The following is a 21,379-nucleotide window of genomic DNA, read 5'->3' on the forward strand; positions in this document are numbered from 1 at the left end:
CCTCTAATTCAACTAGATTCTGATTCAGAACTCCTCTTCCTACAAAGTGTTGTTATTGGGGAGGTTGTGAGTGTGAGGCCAGGAATGAAAAACACCACATGTGGCTGACTGGATTTCCTCAGTGTCACAACAGTTGAATACGTCACAAAGACGCAGAACAGCTTCTTATTTTTCATTCTTGTTATCCTACGTGTCCAGTTCATCTGTGTCACCGGCGATTTGTTTTTTTTGTTTTTTTCTTCTGCCGCTTGAGTCAGAGCGGTGATGAATTAAAACAAGAGCGGCGTCGGCCATTTGAAGTTCGAGGAGAGACGTTATTATGACTTCTCCCTTAAAGGTCAAGTTGAGCCACAGCGAGAGGGGGAGGAAGAGAGGGGTTAACGGAGGGAGAAGTGTTGAAATAACAAACTGGCTCCTCGCAGATGGTGGCACGGCAGAGCGGGTTCACCGCCACAGCATTCTGACCGTGATTTACACCAATGCAGCGCCACTCAAAAGCTTAAAGACAGGGAGTTAAGCAAGATTTTTAATGTTGCAAATTAAAAAGTTTCCATCTCAACCAGTACCCAGTCACTTAAAGAGAGAGGAGGAGCAGAATGGCAGAAAACCCAACATTACAGTTGTTTTCAAAGTTCCTCTGGTCGATGGTTTGGGGGATCATCTATGGTTATCCACCCTTAAGGCCTAAACACACATATTGAGTTCTTTCACCCAGAAAGCAACTATTCCGCGGCGTAATTTCTTTCAGAACAAGGTTGCTTTTTCTGAGCTGAATAATCTGTTTTTTTTGCAACCAGTGAAAGAGAGCGACCATAGCGACATAGAGATGTTTATGGCTCTAGTGGAGACCTGTCAATCACAAGGTAGCATTGGTCTGTTTGACTCTAAATGACCATAATCTACTAAATGAACATCATGACTTGAAACTAGAGATTGAGACATAAACTCATGTGTACAATGTTTACTGAGGGAATACATCAAGTAGTAGAGTAATTTATATAGACTTTTATAATCAGACTTATTTTTGCAACCAGAGGTGTCGCCCCCTGCTGCAGGTTTAAGACGCTTCAGCATTTGCTTCACCCTCCAGACCCGGAGGTTGCCATATGATCCTGGTAGACTTGATCGCTCCTTTAAACCATGACAAAGGCTTCTCACAACAGATCCACTCCTTCTGTTCTTTCTTTTCACAATAAAATCCCTATATATATATGCAGTGTGTAACTATTTACCAGGGGTACTCAGAGCATTTCACTAAAAGAAGCTTGATCAAATATTTTTCAGTACCCTAAGCTATACAACAATTGACCTCAGACTGACACCCGCTCCTCTGGGTCAGTGGGATCCTGGGAGTTGGTCCTCTGCCTGTGCAAATCTATTCAAACCTTTTATTGAAAGAAATGTTGCAACAGTTTGAATAGTGTTAATATTGGCTGACGAGTATTTTTGCATCTAATGTCGATTCTATGCCCTACACTTCTATGGTGTGTGAAGGCCTTCAGGCCCACTGCTAACCTCGGCCCCCTGGCTGTTTACACCACGCTGCCACTTCCCCCGTGAGCAAGTCCTCTGAGCTGGAGATCTGAGAAATTATGTCATTTCCACTCAGCCGACAGGGAGGAGAAAGTGAATTCAGGCTTTGATTAAGAATGTTGTTGTAAAGAAATCTGCCTTCAAACGGCGAGGAACGACCACAGCGGGGAGAAACATAGAAGGTCCCGACCAGGGTCCCCCGTGCTCTCTGACCTCTGGGGTAATTTGTTTTTCTTTAGTCAGATTGGCTAAACGCTCGGCACATTGAGGCGACAGCTCAAAGTGTAAATCTTCAAAAACGCTTTTCAGTGTTCCACTCTAGTCGCAACTCCTCTGGGAGAGGATTGAACCCCACCCCCCGGTCTCCCCTCTCTCTCTACACTCTCCCGCTCTCATGCATTCTTTGTCTTTTCTCACGTCCTCCCTCCTCCCTTTCTGGCTCTCACAAGTTTGAAGTTGTGTTGTCGGCTGGGCTGACACGGAGAGTTCAGTTAGGTGGCAGGTCAGGAGGGGAGGGGCGGCGGCTTTAGATCTCCCCACGTATTTATCATTCTGCTCCTGTATTGTGACCAAAATCTTGTGACAACGCTCACATTGTTTTGACAATTTGCTTTTCCTTGTCACCCATTGACCTCACTGGAGCGCAGATGTGCCGCATGCAAGGATGGACATCTGACCAGCCCTGTGCGCTGCATGTTGTGTGGATATAGAGGAGGGGCAAAGGCTGCAGCAATGTGCACGTTTTGCATCTAAACCCTGGTCTGCAGATGTAGTCATATTGTGTCTGTCTGTGCTATGCTGCCCAACACACGGCACATGCAAGGAATTGTGTGGAAAAATGTCCTCGTCTCAGGGTTGTTTGCATGTCAAGGGAGAGGATGCCGTCTGTTTATCTGCTGCCCCCCTGAGTGTGTGCGCCTGCACAGCCACACACGAGGCTGGGCTCCACTTCCAAGTGACGGATACGAAGCCGAGAATGGTGAGAGCCGAGCTGTTTGCCTCTTATTCAAACGTGTGGAGACCAGAGCGCTCCACATGCAACCACACACACACACACACACACACACACACACACACACACACACACACACACACACACACACACACACACACACACACAGGGAGCTTCCACATCAGCTGTTTCCCAGCAGCCGGTTTATTGTGCAGCAGCAGCAGCAGCAGGTCTGTTCAGCACCAGTAAACAGGAACTTTGTTGTCCCCCTTCTTCGTCCGACCAAAATCCTCTAAACAGAGACTGTTTACTTGCTTTTGCTATGGAATAAATAAAGGGCAAGGAGACTAACCTCTGATGTCTGCTGTCTTCTGTCTCTGTTTGTTCGTGTGTGTATGTGTGTGTGTCCTGCAGCTGCTGCACATCTGCATCGAGGGATGGGGTAACTGGCGCTGGTCCGAGGCCTTCAGCGTGGACAACGTGGGGACCCTGCTGAGGACCATTCAGTATAAGGGCCGCACGGCTTCCCTCATCATCAAGGTGGTGCAGCTCAACGGTGTTCAGAAACAGGTACGGCTTGGCTTGCTGGCCGTCTTTGGTTTGTTTTTTAGTCACGTTTTTTCTATTGTAATGAGAAGCACACAAGATCTCTTAAATATCTGAGAAATATGAAAAATGCAAGAGAAGAACATTTATTTCTAAAGCTTAAGTCTTCATCTTACCCTGTGGACTCACCACCCGCGGGGGGAAGCATCGGGGTCGGGTGCTATGCAGACCGGGCGGCGGGCCAGGCGGGAGACCTGGGCGAGCCGATCGCCTGCAGCATAGACTAGCTCTAGGGACGTGGAACGTCACCTCGCTAGCGGGGAAAGAGCCGGAGCTGGTGCAGGAGGTGGAGCGGTACCAGCTAGATATAGTTGGGCTCACCTCCACGCACAGCATGGGCTCTGGAACCAAGCTCCTGGAGAAGGGTTGGACTTTGTCCTTTTCTGGAGTTGCCCTGGGTGAGAGGCGCCGGGCGGGAGTGGGGATACTCACGAGCCCCCGGCTGAGCGCCGCTATGTTGGAGTTTTCCCCGGAGAACGAGAGGGTCGCCTCCCTGCGCCTACGGGTTGCGGGGAGTAAAGCTCTGACTGTTGTCTGTGCTTATGCACCGAACAGCATTTCGGAGTATCCGGCCTTCTTGGAGTCGGTGGGAGGGGTCCTGGAAAGGTCGCCGCCTGCCGACTCCATAGTTCTCCTGGAAGACTTCAACGCTCACGTGGGCAATGACAGAGAAACCTGGCGGGGGCGTGATAACAAACACCATGTTCGAGCATAAGGTGGCTCATAAGTGTACCTGGTACCAGAACACCTTAGGCCGGAGATCAATGATCGACTTTGTAGTCCTATCATCTGATCTGCGGCCGTATGTCTTGGACACTCGGGTGAAGAGAGGAGCAGAGCTGTCAACTGATCACCACCTGGTGGTGAGTTGGATCAGATGGCGGGGGAGTCGGCTAGAGAGACCTGGCAAGCCCAAACGTGTAGTGAGGGTGAACTGGGAACGTCTGGCAGAGGATCCTGTCCGGGAGGTCTTCAACTCCCACCTCCGGAAGAGCTTCTCACACATCCCGAGGGAGGCTGGGGACATGGAATCCGAGTGGACCATGTTCAAAGCCTCTATTGTGGACGCGGCCGCTAGGAGCTGTGGCTAGAAGGTCATCGATGCCTGTCGTGGTGGCAACCCGAAAACCCGGTGGTGGACACCGGGGGTGAGGGAAGCCGTCAAGCTGAAGAAGGAGGCCTTTCGGGCCTGGTTGGCCCAGGGGTCTCCTGAAGCAGCTGACAGGTACCGGCAGGCCAGAAGGGCTGCAGCTGTGGCTGTCGCGGATGCTAAAACCCGGGCATGGGAGGAGTTCGGGGAGGCCATGGAGAAGGAGTTTCGGTTGGCCTCAAGGAGGTTCTGGCAAACCATCCGGCGGCTCAGGAAGGGAAAGCAGGGCCTACCCCAGGCTGTTCTTAGCGGGGGAGGGGGAACTGCTGACCCGGACTGTAGACATCGTCGGGCGGTGGAAAGAGCACTTTGAGGAACTCCTAAACCTGGCCAACATGTCCCCTGGAGAGGGGGCAGTGCCTGAAGTCCTTGGGGTGGATGCACCCTGTCAGAGGTCACTAAGGTAGTCAAAAAGCTCCCTGGTGGCAAGGTGCCGGGGGTGGATGAGATCCTCCCTGAGATGCTAAAAGCGCTGGACACTGTTGGGCTGTCTTGGCTGACACGCCTTTCCAGTGACGCATGGGGGTCGGGAACAGTGCCCATGGACTGGCAGACCGGGGTGGTGGTTCCCATCTTCAAGAAGGGGGACCGGAGAGTGTGCTCGAACTATCGTGGTATCACACTGCTCAGCCTCCCGGGAAAAGCTTATGCTAGGGTGCTGGAAGGGAGGCTCCGACCGATTGTCGAACCTCGGATTCAAAACGAACAGTGCGGATTCCGTCCCGGCCGTGGAACAGTGGACCAGCTCTTTACTCTCGCAAGACTACTGGAGGGGTCCTGGGAGTTCGCCCAACCGGAGAGGATCCGGTTCGGGAGTCTCGGGATCGCCTCTCTGCTGTTCGCGGATGATGTGGTCCTGTTTGCCTCCTCGGACCGTGACCTCCAGCATTCACTGGGGCGTTTTGCAGCCGAGTGTGAAGCGGCAGGGATGAGAGTTAGCACCTCCAAATCTGAGGCCATGGTGCTCTGCCGGAAACCGGTGGATTGCTCCCTCCAGGTGGGGACAATCTGCCTACCCCAAGCGAAGGAGTTCAAGTATCTCGGGGTCTTGTTCACGAGTGAGGGTAAGGTAGAGCGGGAGATCGACAGGCGGATCGGTGCGGCTGCAGCTGTAAAACAAGCGCTGTACCGGTCCGTCTTGGTGAAGAGGAGCTGAGCCGGAAGGCAAAGCTCTCCATTTACTGGTCGGTCTACGTTCCAACCCTCACCTATGGCCACGAAATCTGGGTCGTGACCGAATGAACGAGGTCTCGGATACAAGCGGCCGAAATGAGCTTCCTCCGTAGGGTGGCCGGGCTCACCCTTAGAGATAGGGTAAGGAGCTCGGACATCAGGGGGGAGCTTGGAGTCGAGCCGCTGCTCCTTCGTGTCGAAAGGAGTCAGCTGAGGTGGTTCGGGCATCTAGTCAGGATGCCTCCTGGACGCCTCCCATTAGAGGTTTTCCAGGCACGTCCAACTGGTAGGAGACCCCGGGGAAGACCGAGGACACGCTGGAGGGATTATATCTCCTGGCTGGCCTTGGAACGCCTCGGGGTCCCAGAATGAGCTGGAAAATGTTGCGGGTGAGAGAGAAGCCTGGGTCGGCCTGCTGAACCTGCTGCCACCGCGACCCGACCCCGGATAAGCGGTTGAAAATGGATGGATGGATGGATGGATGGATGGAAGTCTTCATCACTCGATGGATTCAATTCAGTTCTCAGAGACTCATGCTAATTTTTTTTATTTCTTGGTTTATAAAATACTGTTATACAATTTAAATTCCATATATAAGCATTAAGGTGAACCAGAATAATAATAAAACAAACTGTAGTTAGTTTAAGCAGTAAAAAGAGAGCCAATGTTGAGCGTTACTCAACCAGGATTCAATTTACAGAACAGGGAAAAGACTGGCAACACATTTTAATTGAGTACATTTGTGGTGAAAATAAACCACAGCAATAAAGAAGGCCCAGTTTCCAGCAGCACCAAGAATGTCTGCTTTTCGTCCGTTTTCATAATCTGTTTAATGGCACTCAAACAAAAGCTTATGAAGATTAAGCCACGCCATCGATCCACGAAGAAGATCACAGGAAATCATAAACCAGCCGCGGCCCTTTTTTACACCACGAGCAGCGCGTTGTTTCCACGAATGCGACACAGAGCCGCCACGTTCATGAAAATCGCCGAGATGCCGCCGGATTACGGCGGTGACACTTTGTTATGTAAACAGTGTTGAGTGTCGCACATGTCTCCCTCTCGTCCTCCAGACGAAACAGACTCGGCCGCTCGCATTCCTTCCCCCGTCTGACCCAGACTTTGTTTACATCTTGTTCCCGCTGGATCCAATGAAAGGTTTTGAGTGTCGGTCGCATCCAAATCCCACAACGCGTATCCTCAGAGTGGGACGCGGCTGCCACCGCAGAGGGTTCGTCTTCCATGTGTCACACACTCCTGCACGGTCCCTCTCGGCTCATTTAGCAAGTCTCACTCACACTATACCTGGACAGCAGTTTTTTCATAAAAACAAAGACTTAACAGTCAAAGAAGAAGAAGAAAACCGATCTCGAGCTTAGCCAATGTCAAAATCTCATTAGTGTTGAAGTTTGGAGCGTAAAAAGCATCTTCTCTGCTCCCCTCCAACCTCTTCCAGGTAATAATCTGCGGCCGGCAGGTGATGTGCAGCTACCTGACTCAGGACATCGAGCTGCGGGTGGTGCAGCACTACGTGGGGCCCGACGGGCAGACGGTGGTCCGGGAACACTGCGACTGCCTGGAGGCCGGGGCCAAGCTGCCCTCGTACGTGCTGGAGGACGCTGAGATGACAGAGCTGTGCGTGAGGGCCAGGGGAGATGAGGACTGGTCCCAGGACGTGCAGCTGGAGAGGAGGGAGAAGGGCACTGGCAGCTCTGTTGTGCAGGTACGGCGACACAAACTCACCTGGGCTGAGACCTCTGAGTCACTGCACGACCTTTGAGGTGACGTCCTTTAAGTTGTTCTGAATGTCATTTTAAAAAGACACGTGATGGACGCACACATTACCCACTGCTTCTAGCCCCTCCAGCCTCACACACACACACACACACAGGTTTGGAGCCGGTGACTGGACCACCAACTGTGTCCGGATCCTCTTCTCCTGGGTGGCCACAGTGGCAGAGCTACTCATGGTGGGAGATCAGATTGAGATCGTCCCCTCAGATAGGCTTACAAAGGCCCTCCAACCCAACCATGATGAGAGGCAGAAAATACAGTTTATGCTCTCTCATAACAACGCTAACCATAGACAGGAAACACTAGCTGATACGTGGGCACAGGGAGACGCTTTGAAGGCACTTTCTTACCGCTGGACCGGCGCCAGACAATCGCTCCGTCCCCCGGCGGTTCTCGCTCCTGTTCTGTGTTTGTCTTTGTTTCCCGTCTTTGTCTGTCCCTCTCTCTTTGTTGTCGTCCTTTACAAGCCCCTTGCTGTACACGGCTAGCTAGTTCCTGCAGCTCCAGCTCCTGTGTGCAGGCGTGAACATCCCCGACTCCGCTCCAATCTCCGCTGTTATCTCCTCTCCTCAGATCAGCCGTTCATTACACATATGGAGGAATGAGAGCCTGGACTAGTAGCCGAGTCCTCAGATCTCTTTATCTCTGTCTGTCTCCTGATAGTTCTCTCTTCCCCCACCCAACCCCTCCCGTCTCACTCGCCCACACACTGGCTTGCTCGTCTATCTCGTAGCTGTTCACTCCTCTTCTTTATTTACTTCATCCCCTGGCATTCGGCTTGTCCACCTGTTCCAGCCACTGACTCTCTTGCCTGTCTCTTTTCTCATCCTGATTAGCCGGTAATCCATCTGAGGTAACTCCTCTTCCTCATATCTCACCTTCCTTCTCCCCAACTCCAATTTTCAACATCGTCCTTTACTTTGACAAAGCACAGGAGGTCGTCTCGACCTTATCCTGGCCGTGAGTGTTTTTGGTGGATCAGGCTTATAGAGTATCTGTTTTCCAAAGCTTCACTACCTCATCCCAACAAGGCCCTGAGGGGTTTTAGTTTGTTCAAGGCTATCTCTATTAAAACTGAATGGCCTCTTCGCTCCTCTCTCTCTGTCCCCAACAAGTACATGAAGTCTCCAGTCTGTCATAAAGCAGACTGCTTGTAATGTGCCTTGGCACCCGACGTCTGTAATGAGGAGCAGGGAGCGGATGGGAGCAACACCAGTAACACCTTAGGAGCGCTCAGACTTTTGGGGGGCACATTCTCAGCGTTTGAATCTGGCTAAGATGTAAGGTCTCGTAATGACCCATTCATCCGTCGCCTCAGCCGTGATATTGTGTCGCGACGGTTTAGGGAGACTTTAACTTTGAACTACTGGAAGACGCCAAGAAACAAATGCGTTTTAGGACAAAACATGATAATGTGTTACTGATGGAGGCTATAAACATTCTGTCTGTGAATAAAAGGCAGCACAAGGCAATACAGTCATAAGATATCCATATTTTTACACTGTAACCACAAACGAAAACAATCACGTTGCCCTTGAGGGCCCTTGATCAATCTTTTTTTTCTATCAACCATTTGCAATATATGAGACTCCCAAGTACAGCTTGGAGTTATAATAAAACAAATAACAGAAGGTTTGTCTCTTCTTTAGGTGCCTTGCTCCAGTGGTTATTTGCTCTATGTTTGGTGCACTCTTATCACAATTGAACCTGGCTCTCACATGCAGCAGAGAGTGGTGAGTATCCACACACACACACACACACACCACACCGTTTTCATTTCCATATTGTGACACAAAGTTTAGTTTTGTTATTTCCTGATGCTCTATCTTTACTACGTGCAGGTGTTCTCCTCCTACTCGAGACTGAGAGCAATGTGATACCATGCAATTATTCCCAAACCACCCATAGTCCAGAAAATGTCCTATTTACCCAACAGCCCATTATCCAGAAAACAAACGTCCATTGCTCCAAGAATACACGTCAGCCCCCAACAGAAGCATATTTGTCTGTTTGTTCGTGCTCTGTTTGTCTCACTGATGATTGCTCGTATGAATCCCTGTTCAGGTGGTGTTCAGTCCACTGTTTGTCATGAAGAGCCACCTGCCAGATCCAGTAAGCGTCCACATAGAGAAGAGGAGTCTCGGGCTCAGAGAGAGCCAGCTGATATGCGGCCGGGGCCACCAGGAGCCCCTGTTGAACACAGAGGCCGACCTCACCCACCACCTGACTTTCCAGGCCAGGTACCAAAAAAATGAAAGAACAAAAAGCCACAAGCTTTACCACATTGTGACCATCTAGTACATTACAATACAAAGGGCGATCTCAAGTGTAAAGGAAGAACTAAAACCCACAACATCTTCCTTCCTCGCGATTTCCTCATGACCAAGATGGTTGCCGATCAGCAGGAAAATTCACAGCATATTTTCCAGTTCTTTTTAGTCCAGCGTCATATTATGTCATCAGCTACCAGCTCCCACCGCCGCAAAGGACCGCACAGTCTGACTCTGGTCTTCTGTCGGGGTTTTCCTTTTTTTTGTATGCCTCGATGTAACAAAGACGGAGAGACACTTACTCAAGATTGTTTCGCACCACATTTTCGATGTCCGTGAGCCAACATAGAGACCTGGTCCAGGGGAACAGGAAGCCAACTTGGCAGCAGCGGAGACGCTGACACTCCCAACTCCAACATGTCAGGTGGGACCATAATTACACCTCATTTAGATGCAGGCCCTGGAGGAGAGCAGGTTTTTTCGCCCCCGTATTGGGTTGCGTTCATGCACACGTGTTTTCCGTGGGCGGATCGAGGCGCGCACGCGCACATGTGTCCTCGCGTCTACCACGTGTGGTCTGCATCTGTCGTCTGCGTGCCAGCGCAAGTGTGACAGCCGCCACTTCATCACGGACAGAGTCTGTCACATACATCACTGCTGCGCCCCAGTTTGTCAGTGTGTGTTCACACGTTCGCATATTGTGCTTGTAAGAGACAGCTCCTCGTCCAGTTCACCGCGCCGGGCTCCACTAAGCCGAACCAGTCGGGTCGCGTCTCCATCTGTGCGTAGAAGGGAATCGTCTGTCGTTTATTCTAATGACATCTCCTGCCTCGTGTGTCATGTCACAGTGGCACATGCTTTAGCCCAAAGAGTGTCTCAGTAACACAAGTGTTTATGTTTCTGTATGGGTGGCCCCAGGGGGGAAATAAGTACCACATGTCGCGTTCTTGTTGTTCCTACTGTGTTTGTGATCTGTACATCTGTAATCTATGTTGTTTTATGCGGATCCGTGAAGGACACATCGGCCCTTTTTGGTAGCAACTAGTGGCTGAATAAACAGATTTAAACGTTGAGTGTAATTGACTCCCCTTGAGAGATTTTCTTTGCTGTAACCGTTGTGTGTTTGCATATCCGGTCACAAAGTTTGTTTTGATTTCAGCTGCCATTAAGGAGCCACAGTGGCCATACAGTGACTGGGAATATATCTGGCCCTTGTTGTTGTAGAGAAATCCTTTTTTCTTTCTTCTTTTTATGCACGCAAAACAAAAAGTGAGCTCAGAAACAGCTAAGTGTCTGGTCTTTCTGGTTGTGGACCGCAGCGCTCCTCGTGTTTACAGTCCGTCCCCCTGCCTAAACTGCCTCTCACCACGTGGATGCACATACCCCCTCTCCATCCTCAAACACACACACACAACAAGCCACAATTGTAAACGGACCTTCACTCGCGTACACACACATATCCTACATGCACACAAGCAACCCCCCCAAACCCTAAACCCCGAGGACGGACCCGATCTCCAATGTTCGCTGGTCAACAGCTCGTCTTTCCTTCCTGTAATTACACATAGTTGTGGGCTCTAATGGACGAGGTGGAGAGCAGCGCTGCGGTCACAGAGACACAGACGGGTCTTAACCAGAACCGTTACGTCCCGCTCCCCTCGTACCGGCCACCGCATTAGAAAGCTGAAGGTTTACAATCTCCCCCCTCACTGCTGTGGATGAAACGCTTCCTGTCAACACCTTGTCGACGTCCTCTGTCTCGCCCCCAGATCCATAAGCAATAGTCCCTGTGTTCCTTTTATAGCACAATGCTCTATTAATACACTACTGCTCTGGGTAAGGGGGCTGCTTTGCTTCAGCCAAGTGGACCTGGATGCTGCCCAGAGAAAGGGAAGAAGCTATTACAGTTTGGATTTGGTTCTTTATTTTTTTGTTTTTGTTGCAGCCATAATTGACCAGTGTCTGGGGCTGAGGTATCCAATAGGATTATTTACTGCTGTGTAGCTTACGCTATGATCCTTGTGAATTAGTGTTTGTAAGACCAGACTGCATGTCAGGAAGGGAAAAATCCCAAACAAAAGGCAGATTCAAGCCCTCGTCGAGGTTTCGGGGTAAAAGCAGAGTTTAGCCGGAGGTCACTTTGATTGTTGTGAACAATGGGAATAGTCTGCTGCTGTCGAGAGATGTCTTGTTCTTCAGTGAAGTATAAATAAAAAACAGTTTGGATCGTTTCTGGCTGTAGAATAAGTAAACGCGCTTCCAAGCCGGGTTTTGCTGTCAAAAAATATAGGGGTTCACAGCCGTGTGCCTTTATGACCCCACGAGTGGGTAGGTTCTCATTTCAAGCCACCGCTTATCACACAATCAGGATAAGTGAAATCAACTGGTACGGTCCCTGCAGATTGTGGGGTAAAGATAGCACATGAGATATACGTGTTCTGCGAGGACAAACAGAGGCACCTCAATGCATCGCACTCGTCTTGTTGGTGAAATCCATAACGATGTCTGTTCTCCGTCTCTTCAGGGAAGACGAAGACGCTTCCCACTGTGCCGTGCCGATCTCCACCAGCCTGATCAAACAGATCGTGAACAAGAGCGGAGGCGAGGACAACCTGGAGCACATCCTGGCCGACTTCTACGGGCCGAGGCCCCTGGACGGGCCGCCGTGGCCCTACGCCGCTAACGATGCTGACCGGTACCACCACCTCCCCAAGCTAGCTGCTGCTCAGTGCTCTGCCTTTGTAGAATTTTACTTTCACGAATCGATTGTTTTCAAACGTCTGCACTTTGTAGGATAAACAAGATGGAGGGAGGCAGGATAGAGAAATAATGACGCATTGTGCAAGTTGTGAGTCAGATTCACGCTGAAAACAAACACGAACGCACCACGACACCTTCTGGTCCTTTGTAATTAGTCAACATGTGTTATTCTTTGCCATCTTTATTGTAGCGCTTCTGCGGTAAGCGTTAAATCCCACTGTTGGATTTTATAACACAAATGTCATCGTGTATTCTTCAGTGTGTGCTCTCTAACAGCCGGCTTCATGCAGCGTCCCCAAAGCACAAAGTTGTGCAAGCGAACCCTTTAATCAGGGAGGCTTCTCTTTTTATTGCTGCCTCTTTGTTCACATAATAAAACCGTTAACGCCGAGGACAATGCATCAGAAGTCGTGGGCTGTCACTCACTCACAGTCCCGCTTTCTCACACTAGTCAGAGGGCATTGCGTGCAGTTCAGAAACTTGGCACGGCTTCGCGAGAGCGTACAGTGTGTGTGTACAGTGCAGATGTGGCCCGCCGTGCATGTGGGTTCGTACACGATCTGGGAAGCGCACACATGTGGATCCGTCCGCAAATGTCACTCTGGTAATCATCTTTTGTCACAGAGCAATCACAGCTTGATAGCAGCCACATGCTCTCCCACAGGCTCCGGGTTACCAGAGAGTCCCAGTGGATCTATCTGCTGGACATGTGGGCCACATGTCTGCCTGTGGTTCTGCGCTCTCCGTGCGCACTCGAACGGATCGCTGCCCTGCACGTGCGTGCAGACGCACTCATAACGCCGCTGTTACACACGCACAGCACCGCTCACATCGCTCACCTTTAAATGTCACACACACACACGGTGGACGGCTGCTATCTGGCAGGTTTGGTGACAGCCCAGAAATCTGCTACTTGTTGTTCAAGAGCACGAGGCGGGAAAACGGTCTGAGGAAAAAGAAGCGTGAGAAATCTGCCGGTGGGATTAATAGCACCGATTGCTATCTGTAAACACACTCAGAACTCAGACAGCAAGTGGAAGCCACAGTTTAATTTGTATGTTTTTGTTTCATGTTGATAACAGGGATGCAGTTTGAAAAGAGGACACTCGGTCTCTCCGGCTCGTGTAAATGTCTTTGAGGGGCAGCGGAAGTTGAAAGTGGTAAAAGTGTTTTTTAAATGGCAGAGAGGCGGCACCTCCACAATCATTACGCACACAGCTTGTAGTGGTTGAGGTTAGATCCCTAGCTGCAGGGTGTGTGTGTGTGTGTGTGTGTGTGTGTGCGCTTCTCAAAATTCACACTTCTTAAACCCCTTAGCTTCAGAGTTGGCAGGTTTTGACGGAAGCTGCTGAGCACATTTCTTTCAATTAGCTTTCTTCTCTCTGAGCTCCATAATGTGATCGATGAGCCCCGCACTTCGCCGCCCTCGGCCTCGGGGTCAATGTCCCGCTCGCCCGCACCAACGGTCCCCGTTACACCGCAGCGGGGGGGACTCTTTCGGGTATGTGACAAGTGTGAGGTGGCAGGCTGGGTCTAGCCAAGTCGAGGCCGGCCTCGGGGGAGAGGGAAGACTGGGCTTTGATGGTTTGAACTTCAGAGCGAGTCTGAGAGAACTGTTTGTTTGGCTCTCCTCCGGCTCGGCTCTGTTTATAGGGTTCACAGGACCGAGATCACCGTGAAATGACTGCTGCTGTCGGCGGATTGGCGTGTGTGTGTGTGTGTGTGTGTGTGTGTGTGTGTGTTCGTGTTCCCAGATGCCATGTCGACTGTATCTGTTTGCATTGCGTAACATGTCTGCAGACCTTTTCTTCTGTGTGTGTTTATTTAGACTGTGAGAGTGCGTTCATTTGTCTGCACCGTACAACAGTGTTTGTTTATGTACGACACATTTCAATGCTATTCCATACTCTGTAAAACATGTCCATAGATGAATTACATAGAGTAGACGGGGCAAATTGGACCCTTAATCTAAGTAATTGATTGGTAAAATTGGTAATTACCAAGTTGACAATAATGGTTGTTTATCAATACAGCATTACAGGTAGCTGTCTCTCTGTCTACGTGCATGTCATCACAGCTCTGTGTCATGGCCTTATACATGAGGAACAAGCTCAGAGAAATGTTGTCCGCATGTCTGCGTGGTTTAGCCCAGAGGGTCTACTTGTGCTCTAAATGTGTGCATCATCTGTACTGTGAAGACCAAAGCATCCACTGTTTCTGGCCGCGTGATTGAATCAGCAATCAAAGGAGGGGCTTCTGTGTGTCGTAAGAGACAGGTGTGTTCTCTCCTACACAGGTCCGTGCTGGAGCCACTGGCCCAGTGGGACAGTCCCATGCAGGTGAAGTTATCCTGCTGGAAGTCCGGGCTGAACACCCTGTTGGTGGAGCTGCTGCCCTGGGCCCTGCTGGCCAACCACTCCCAATGGGACCTCTGGCTTTTTGAGGGAGAGACCATCATGCTGCAGATACCGGCCGGCAAGGTCATTGTACCCCCCAACTTCAAGGTGTGCTTCCAACTACATATATGTGAATGCTTCCCAAAAATCAATGCTGCCGTGGCCAAGTTATCCTGACTTCTAGTCCCAAGCTCGCCTTTTCCGTGCCTTCGGATTGTGGCTTTAAGCTTAAATGAGGATAGTAGCTTCACCAGGGTCATTTTCTTTAGCAATATCGCTGCGCAGTCACAGAAGACAAGGAGTTGTACTCCTCTTGGTCCATCCAGTCGATTCCTCAGGATCCCCTTGAGCTAAGTTCTTCAAACCTGGACTCAATGATGAACTGATCAAAGGTCACTGTGACTTCACGAAGCATGTTTTTGCCCATAACTCAAGAATTCAATTAATTACTTTTTCAAGCAAATGTCTAACAGGATCAAATAAAGGTTTGGACACGTGGATGTAAACTGCAATATGTCTGGCAGGCGAAAACAGCAGCAAGCTGGTATCTGTAGTTTATTTGTAATACTCGCATACCGTTTACTATTCTACATCAAGTCATATCACATCAATGTTTCCCATCGGGTTACAAGTTCAGTATTGGCAAATCTTGCCAGTAAAAAAATGTCTGATTCTGTATGCTATCCTAATTTTAGTGACTGCATGATCTACAGTGATCTTCATATTGCGCTGAAGATGTGCTTTGTTTTTTCGACCTGGAAGTCGGCCTTCTTGTGGCATTTCATTATGAAGCCAGCTCTTCCCTCATCTTGAGTAATAAGCACGCGGCCGTCCACCAAAGCTGCATTACAACAATATTCCCCGCCTCAGTCTTTATCTGCAGCCAAGCTCCGTCACCGAATACTGCGGGCATGTCTCCTCACTGGCTTGTGAGATCAGAAGCAGAGGTCTGCAGATGATTTCTTTCCCCCCGTGGAACACAACGCACACGTACACACACTGCTCCAGCGCTCAGCCGGCGCTAAGCAGGGGAGCAGCGTGTCAAAGAACAAATACAAAGTTGTAAATGTGCAAAAGCCCATGAAATACAAACAAATAAAGAGTTGGTCTCCGCTGAAACCAGAGTTGATTGGTTCACGGGAGAAGGTTTGCTGCTCACTGCAGAGCCAGGTGACCAAGCTGTCTGTGGGACGCTTCAGGTGTGGCTCCTAACAGAGGGGCATGTGGCCGTTTCCAAAATACAGTCAAATACATAAGTCAATTTCAATCGCATTTCATTGACATGACCTGACAACGATTTGACTTCCGAGTCCTACCATCGGATTTCCTTCTCACCCTTTCATCCCACCGTGCAGGAAGCCTTCCAGATTGGCATCTACTGGGCCGACACCAACACGGTCCACAAGTCCTCGGCTCTCAAACTGGTCCACGACCTGACCTCTCCCCGGTGGAAGGAGGGATCCGGCTCAGAGGTGGTCACACTGGACGAGGAGGGATACGTAGAGGCCGACATCACCCTGGGACCATTTCCCGGGCGGCAGAAGGTCACTTTCTTCATCATTGAATTTGAAAAGTCCCCGAATTAAGATTAAAGCCATGCAAATGTTTAGTAGTAGGATTTAGTGACATGTAGTGTAGTGTGTGAGTGATTGTTTTATCTTCATGAACCACAGCTCAACCCTTGGTGTCCGTTGTTTCCTCCGCAGCTGTGTCAGTTCTGCGTGTCGTCCGTGGTGAGACACGGCATCCAGGTCCTCCAGATCCAGGACAGAACCATCCTGGTCAACAACACCCCGTACGCGGTCCAGTGCAGGCCTGTGCTGGCCGCCCATCCGCTGGCCGCCGATGGCCAGGTGACGAGCTCTCTCTCTTTTCTCTGAGTCCCGCTCTGTTTTCAAACACGTGCCAATGAGTGAACCCTCGTGACTCAAAGGACGTTTCCCAGAGCGCAGCGCTGTTTCTCTGGGAAAACAGAGCTGAGTCGTCTCCACTCTGGGTTATTTTTGTTCGTGGTAAAATATGAAATGCATCTTAATGTGCTGTTCTCCACCTTTATTTGAACAGTTGAAACAACTGCTTGTGCTGGCGTAGCGCGAGAACGGTGGAGACGTTTCAGGCTCGGCTAATAATATTCCATCATAATATTCCATACATCACAACACGTGCCAGGCTCTGAGCTCCAGCTCTCTGAAACACAGCTTCATTTCCTCACTGCTACCTCAGAGTGTGTACCTGTGTGTGTGTGTGTGTGTGTGTGTGTGTGTGTGTGTGTGGCCCTGCATTGTGTCTTCCCTGTCCTGCTGAGGTTTCTGAAACGTCACACATACAGTATATTTCCTGTGTGTATTACTTGCACACATCCAGCCCCAGCGCTGCCACACGCACACTACTCGGACGCAGCAAGCCGTTTTCCATCAGATCATGCTCTCCCCCCCCCCCCCCCCCCCTCTCTCTCCCCCTCCACCGTTTTCACCATGTGGCAATGGCACTTCATTGGGACATTAGACAAACACCCAGAATTGGATGCAGGTTTTTTCCCCACTTGCTTTCATCTGCTGCTTGTCCCCAAAGAGAGCAACAATGCAGTGATGTCATTTAACGAGCCTTCAGATCCTCTTAGAGGAGGATGGCAGAGCTTGCCAGTAGCCACTAATTGACTGAAAACTCCTTTTCTTTTCTTTTTTGTTTAAGAGCTTTAAAAAAAAAACTCAATAGCGGCCGATGGGCTTAACAATAACACAGACCACAAACAAGGCGAGGAATGCCTTTCTAGTCGCTCTATTCATCATGCTTAGTGCTAATCCCTGTAGTCCTCAGCTACTCGCTGCTAAAGCAGCACAGCAGGGCTCCTCTGCTACCAATTTAGCACTGAGCTCAGTGGGAGAGATGAGAATGTGGTTCCACTGGGTCTTTTGTTGTAGCCACTCTTCTTTGCTCTCTGACGTTCTTTTCTTCATGTCCCATCTCATATCCCGTTCTGACGCAACCGCTGCCCACTTACCCTCCTTCGCTCTCTTTTGATTTCATCACTTCCATTCATTGTTTTTGTCTTCACTTGCGTCTTTCTTTGCTTTTATGTTTTTCCTTCACCGTCTGCTTATTTTCCTTTTTATTTTGCCTCTCCTCCTTTTCTTTCTTTTTTTCTTTCTACTCTCCTCATAGATCCTCGTCCACTCCGTTTCCCCTCTCTTCTCTGTTCCCCTCTTTCCCTTTCATCTCCTCTGTTCTTCTTCCCTGTGCTCATCATGTGTATACCGTGTCCTCTCCTCAGGCCTGTGAGGTACCAGAGACGGCCGTGTTCAGCTTGCCTCCCTCTGTGGGACCGTCCCTGGCTAATCCCTGCTCCGTGCCATGCTGGGACCTCCTCCAAACCAGTGTCCAGGGAACGCTGGAGTTCCCTCTGCTGCGCAAACACATGCTCTTCAACTTACTTCCCGGGCTCGGTGGAGGAGCGGGCTCTGGATCTGCGGCATGGAGCCTCCCTGCTCCCGTCCGACCGGACTTCCCCAGGCAGAGTTTGTCCGTTCCCGGGAAACCGGACTCCGGGGGTGGCCTGAGCAGCAGGTGGGTGAAGCGGAGCATCCGCGGCGTGTTCTGGCTGCGCCGGTCCATTTAGAGCCGGGCACCGAACCCCGGCTGGCATGGGACCCGAAGCCGGTTGCTGGTCACAGCTTGTAAAATACTGCAGATGAAGCAAAGGAGAAATGCCCTCAACATTTCCACTGTCCATCTCTCTGCTCGTGTCAGACCTTCTCATGTCTTTCTCTTCTTTGTCTTAGTTACTATTTTTCTCTTTCTTTTCTTGTGGTGTTTTGTCTTAACTGTAGCCCGAATAAAAACCTAGTTCGCCTTACCGAAAGCACAGGCTGCGTAGAAACACAGGCCGATGAGCAGGCTGTATTTTTCTTCACGCTCGTGCTCTGGTGTGACTGGCCAGCTTGGCTCTCATTTACTGTGTGCATTTATACATCACACATGCATAAATAGAAACACAAATACGCACACACACAGAGGGACAGTGTCGCCGCCTGGCTGCCCATGGATGCACCGCACTAATGTGACGCTTGACATGTCGGTGGGCTCTGTTCAGTTAGCTGGACATGAGCTGTCTGCTCACAGTTTATTTAAGGGCTGGTTTTTGTTTTGTTTTGCAGAGGCATAGTTCTGACATATCAGGAGCACATTGGGGTGACATACATCATCCTGAACGAGGACCCCTGTCCTCGGATGCTGATCCACAACAAGTGTCCTATCCCAATCCTGCTTAAGGAAACGGTCAAAGGTAGGCAAGGAAATGCCCGGATTGGACTGGACTAAGCTTCTCTATCCACCGCACTCCTCCTCTTGTACCACTACTACGAGTCCACTGATTCACTACTATTTCCTCTTAACTTCAAACAGAAACTCCGAGGACTGAGGTTCACTGCCGTCCTCTGCCTGCCAATAGCTCCCTGCACCATGAGCTCTACCACCACTTTTCCAGTTTCCCAGAGTGCAGGCAGAAAGAGACGCTGCCCGCACTGCTACTGAAGACCACCTCGGACCACGGCGCCACCGCCTGGACCGACCCCGTAGACGTCAACTGCCCCGGCACTCAGGTAAAGATGGCAGCATTTCCTCCTGACTGAAACACAGAGGGTTCACGATGAGATTTTACTTCCTTAATGTCTACTGATGTCCATTCAAGAGTTACTCTTGACCCTGTGTTGTCACAGCTCCTGCTGACCCTGCACATGGCAGTGAAACTGATTGATAACCAGATACATGATGACAGTATGTAATCCCTTTAACTCATGAGGCCCAAAAGCAGCTTTATATTTGGAGGAAAACAAATGGTTTCCACTCTGTGACAACATGCTGTACCTCATTGTTTAGTATAACTGGAACGTCCCAGGTTCGATTCCGATGTCATGCCGCCCCTATTTCTACACGGCCCCCTATCAAAAAGAAACATGGCTACACTTTCAGAGAAATAACTTGTAGAGAAATACAAAATAAAGCTAAAGCGTGTTCACACGGCTCCAGAGCAGAAGTCTGTGTGTGTGTGTGTGTGTGTGTGTGTGTGTGTGTGTGTGTGTGTGTGTGACGTTAAGGGGCAGTGTGTGTGTGTGGTTAGCAGTGTGTGTCATGGTTGGTGTTGTGTCTAGCCGGCTGCAGGTCGGGGTTGAGGTGAGGCTGCGTATCTCACGTTACTGTGAGGTCTGGGTCTCACCTCCGTGGTCGAGGTTGAGAGGTCAAAGGTCAGACTTGTTATGACTGCTCCTTTCTTCACGTGATGAGGCTCTCCGCTCTGAACCTGGAGCGCTGGAGGTTAAGAGCATACAGTGTAAGGAGCACCGAGCTGTGAATACGTGAGCGGGTAAAGTTTCCTCCTCAGCGTGTCGACCCGTCTCACGGGCGCTCTGTTCTGCTGGTGCTCAGGTGGTGTTCCTGCCGGGCTTCGGCTGTCTCTACATCGACGTGGCGTACGAGAGAGGCGCTCTAGTTCTGTCTCTGGCTCCAGAGGGCAGCGTGGACGCCGTCATCAGCCAGCACAGCAGGTACATATGCACGGCTGGCTTTTTGATTTTATTGTTGTTGTTTTATCCTCCCCGCACATTTGAACCATAAGAAATCATCAGCGCGTGTTGTTCTTCCTGACCTCAAGGTATCCACCCGTGTGCCTTTTACTGCACTCACTCCAATTTGCTTCATAATTATCCTCAACAGCAATGTTTTCATGCGGCAGTTGTTACTAGACTGCAAACATGCAGAGACAGACATCATTGTGCACCACATGAGGGCAATAAAAGCCTCTTGTGTTATCATGAGGAGAATTAGTACAGTAGAACATGGCATTACAGCTTTATTCCATTACATCAACACAATGAACTGCCTTTTCATTTTGACAGAACGGGATATGAATATAATCACATATGGGGTAAATGTAAACGAGTAACGTCAGACAATGATCTTTGTTCCGGTGGTCGACGTTCACACCATAATCAGCGCAACATGACTGAGTGTCATAACACACCTACTTAGGACTTGAGTTACGCTGGAGATGGACACGTGTTCTTTCTCATAGACAGTAATGAAGGCCAGACATGCATGAATGAAAAGCATTTATAAGTATTCCCCTGTATAATACTTTCACATACATAACTTCTGTTTTGTTTCAGGTCTGCTCAGCTGTCCTGCAGAGTCCTCCTCAGCGAAGCCAGTGTGGTGTTGAGCGATGACATCACCAACCCTTCTGGGTCCGTGGAGCTGCTCAGGCTCACGTTGACCAAGCTGCTCCTCACCCTGGCTCCGGCGCCGCCCACCTGCCAGCCCCCGGAGCCGGCGGCTGACCCTGACTTAGGCGCGGCAGCGGCGGCGTCCGTCTCCGCCCTGATGGCCGGCGCCTCTCTGATCGAGGTCCACTGCTCCAGTCTGCAGGTCGACAACCAGCTGTACAACCGGGCGAGTTTCCACTTCCCCGTGCTGCTGTGCCAGGACCAGCGAGGCGGAGCTGACGGCGGTCCGTGGAGCAGCGACGCCAACGCCACGCAGTCGCCCGAAGCCCTGGAGGAGTTCAAGCGCTCCTGTTTCCTGCAGCTGAGGATGAAGCTGGCCGGGGACAGATGCAACGCGGAGGAGGTTGGGTTCTGTCTTTGTCATTTTGGTTTTCTTTGTCACAGTAGTGGGGCAACCGTGGCTCAGTGGTGAGCAGGGCCGTCCTTCAATCCCATGTCGATGTGTCCTTGAGCCAGACACTTAACCC

The 21,379-nt window shown here is 50.4% G+C and overlaps 1 protein-coding gene across 1 annotated transcript in view; it reads left to right on the top strand.

The window, feature by feature from the left end:
- vps13b (vacuolar protein sorting 13 homolog B) overlaps positions 1-21,379 on the top strand; it is a gene marked incomplete at its 5' end in the record, with an annotated part of 310,239 nt that overhangs the window by 278,636 nt on the left and 10,224 nt on the right. The window contains 13 exons of the mRNA XM_079226893.1: positions 2,900-3,055; positions 6,871-7,137; positions 8,858-8,941; positions 9,273-9,448; positions 12,003-12,173; positions 14,535-14,742; positions 15,990-16,178; positions 16,341-16,487; positions 17,906-18,198; positions 18,789-18,916; positions 19,036-19,232; positions 20,056-20,174; positions 20,796-21,255. Coding sequence (XP_079083019.1) covers positions 2,900-3,055; positions 6,871-7,137; positions 8,858-8,941; positions 9,273-9,448; positions 12,003-12,173; positions 14,535-14,742; positions 15,990-16,178; positions 16,341-16,487; positions 17,906-18,198; positions 18,789-18,916; positions 19,036-19,232; positions 20,056-20,174; positions 20,796-21,255 — 2,595 coding nt within the window. The remainder of the gene's footprint in view (positions 1-2,899; positions 3,056-6,870; positions 7,138-8,857; positions 8,942-9,272; positions 9,449-12,002; positions 12,174-14,534; positions 14,743-15,989; positions 16,179-16,340; positions 16,488-17,905; positions 18,199-18,788; positions 18,917-19,035; positions 19,233-20,055; positions 20,175-20,795; positions 21,256-21,379) is intronic.

This window comes from Taurulus bubalis (genome assembly GCF_910589615.1).
Source record: "Taurulus bubalis genome assembly, chromosome: 12".
NCBI lineage: Eukaryota > Metazoa > Chordata > Actinopteri > Perciformes > Cottidae > Taurulus > Taurulus bubalis.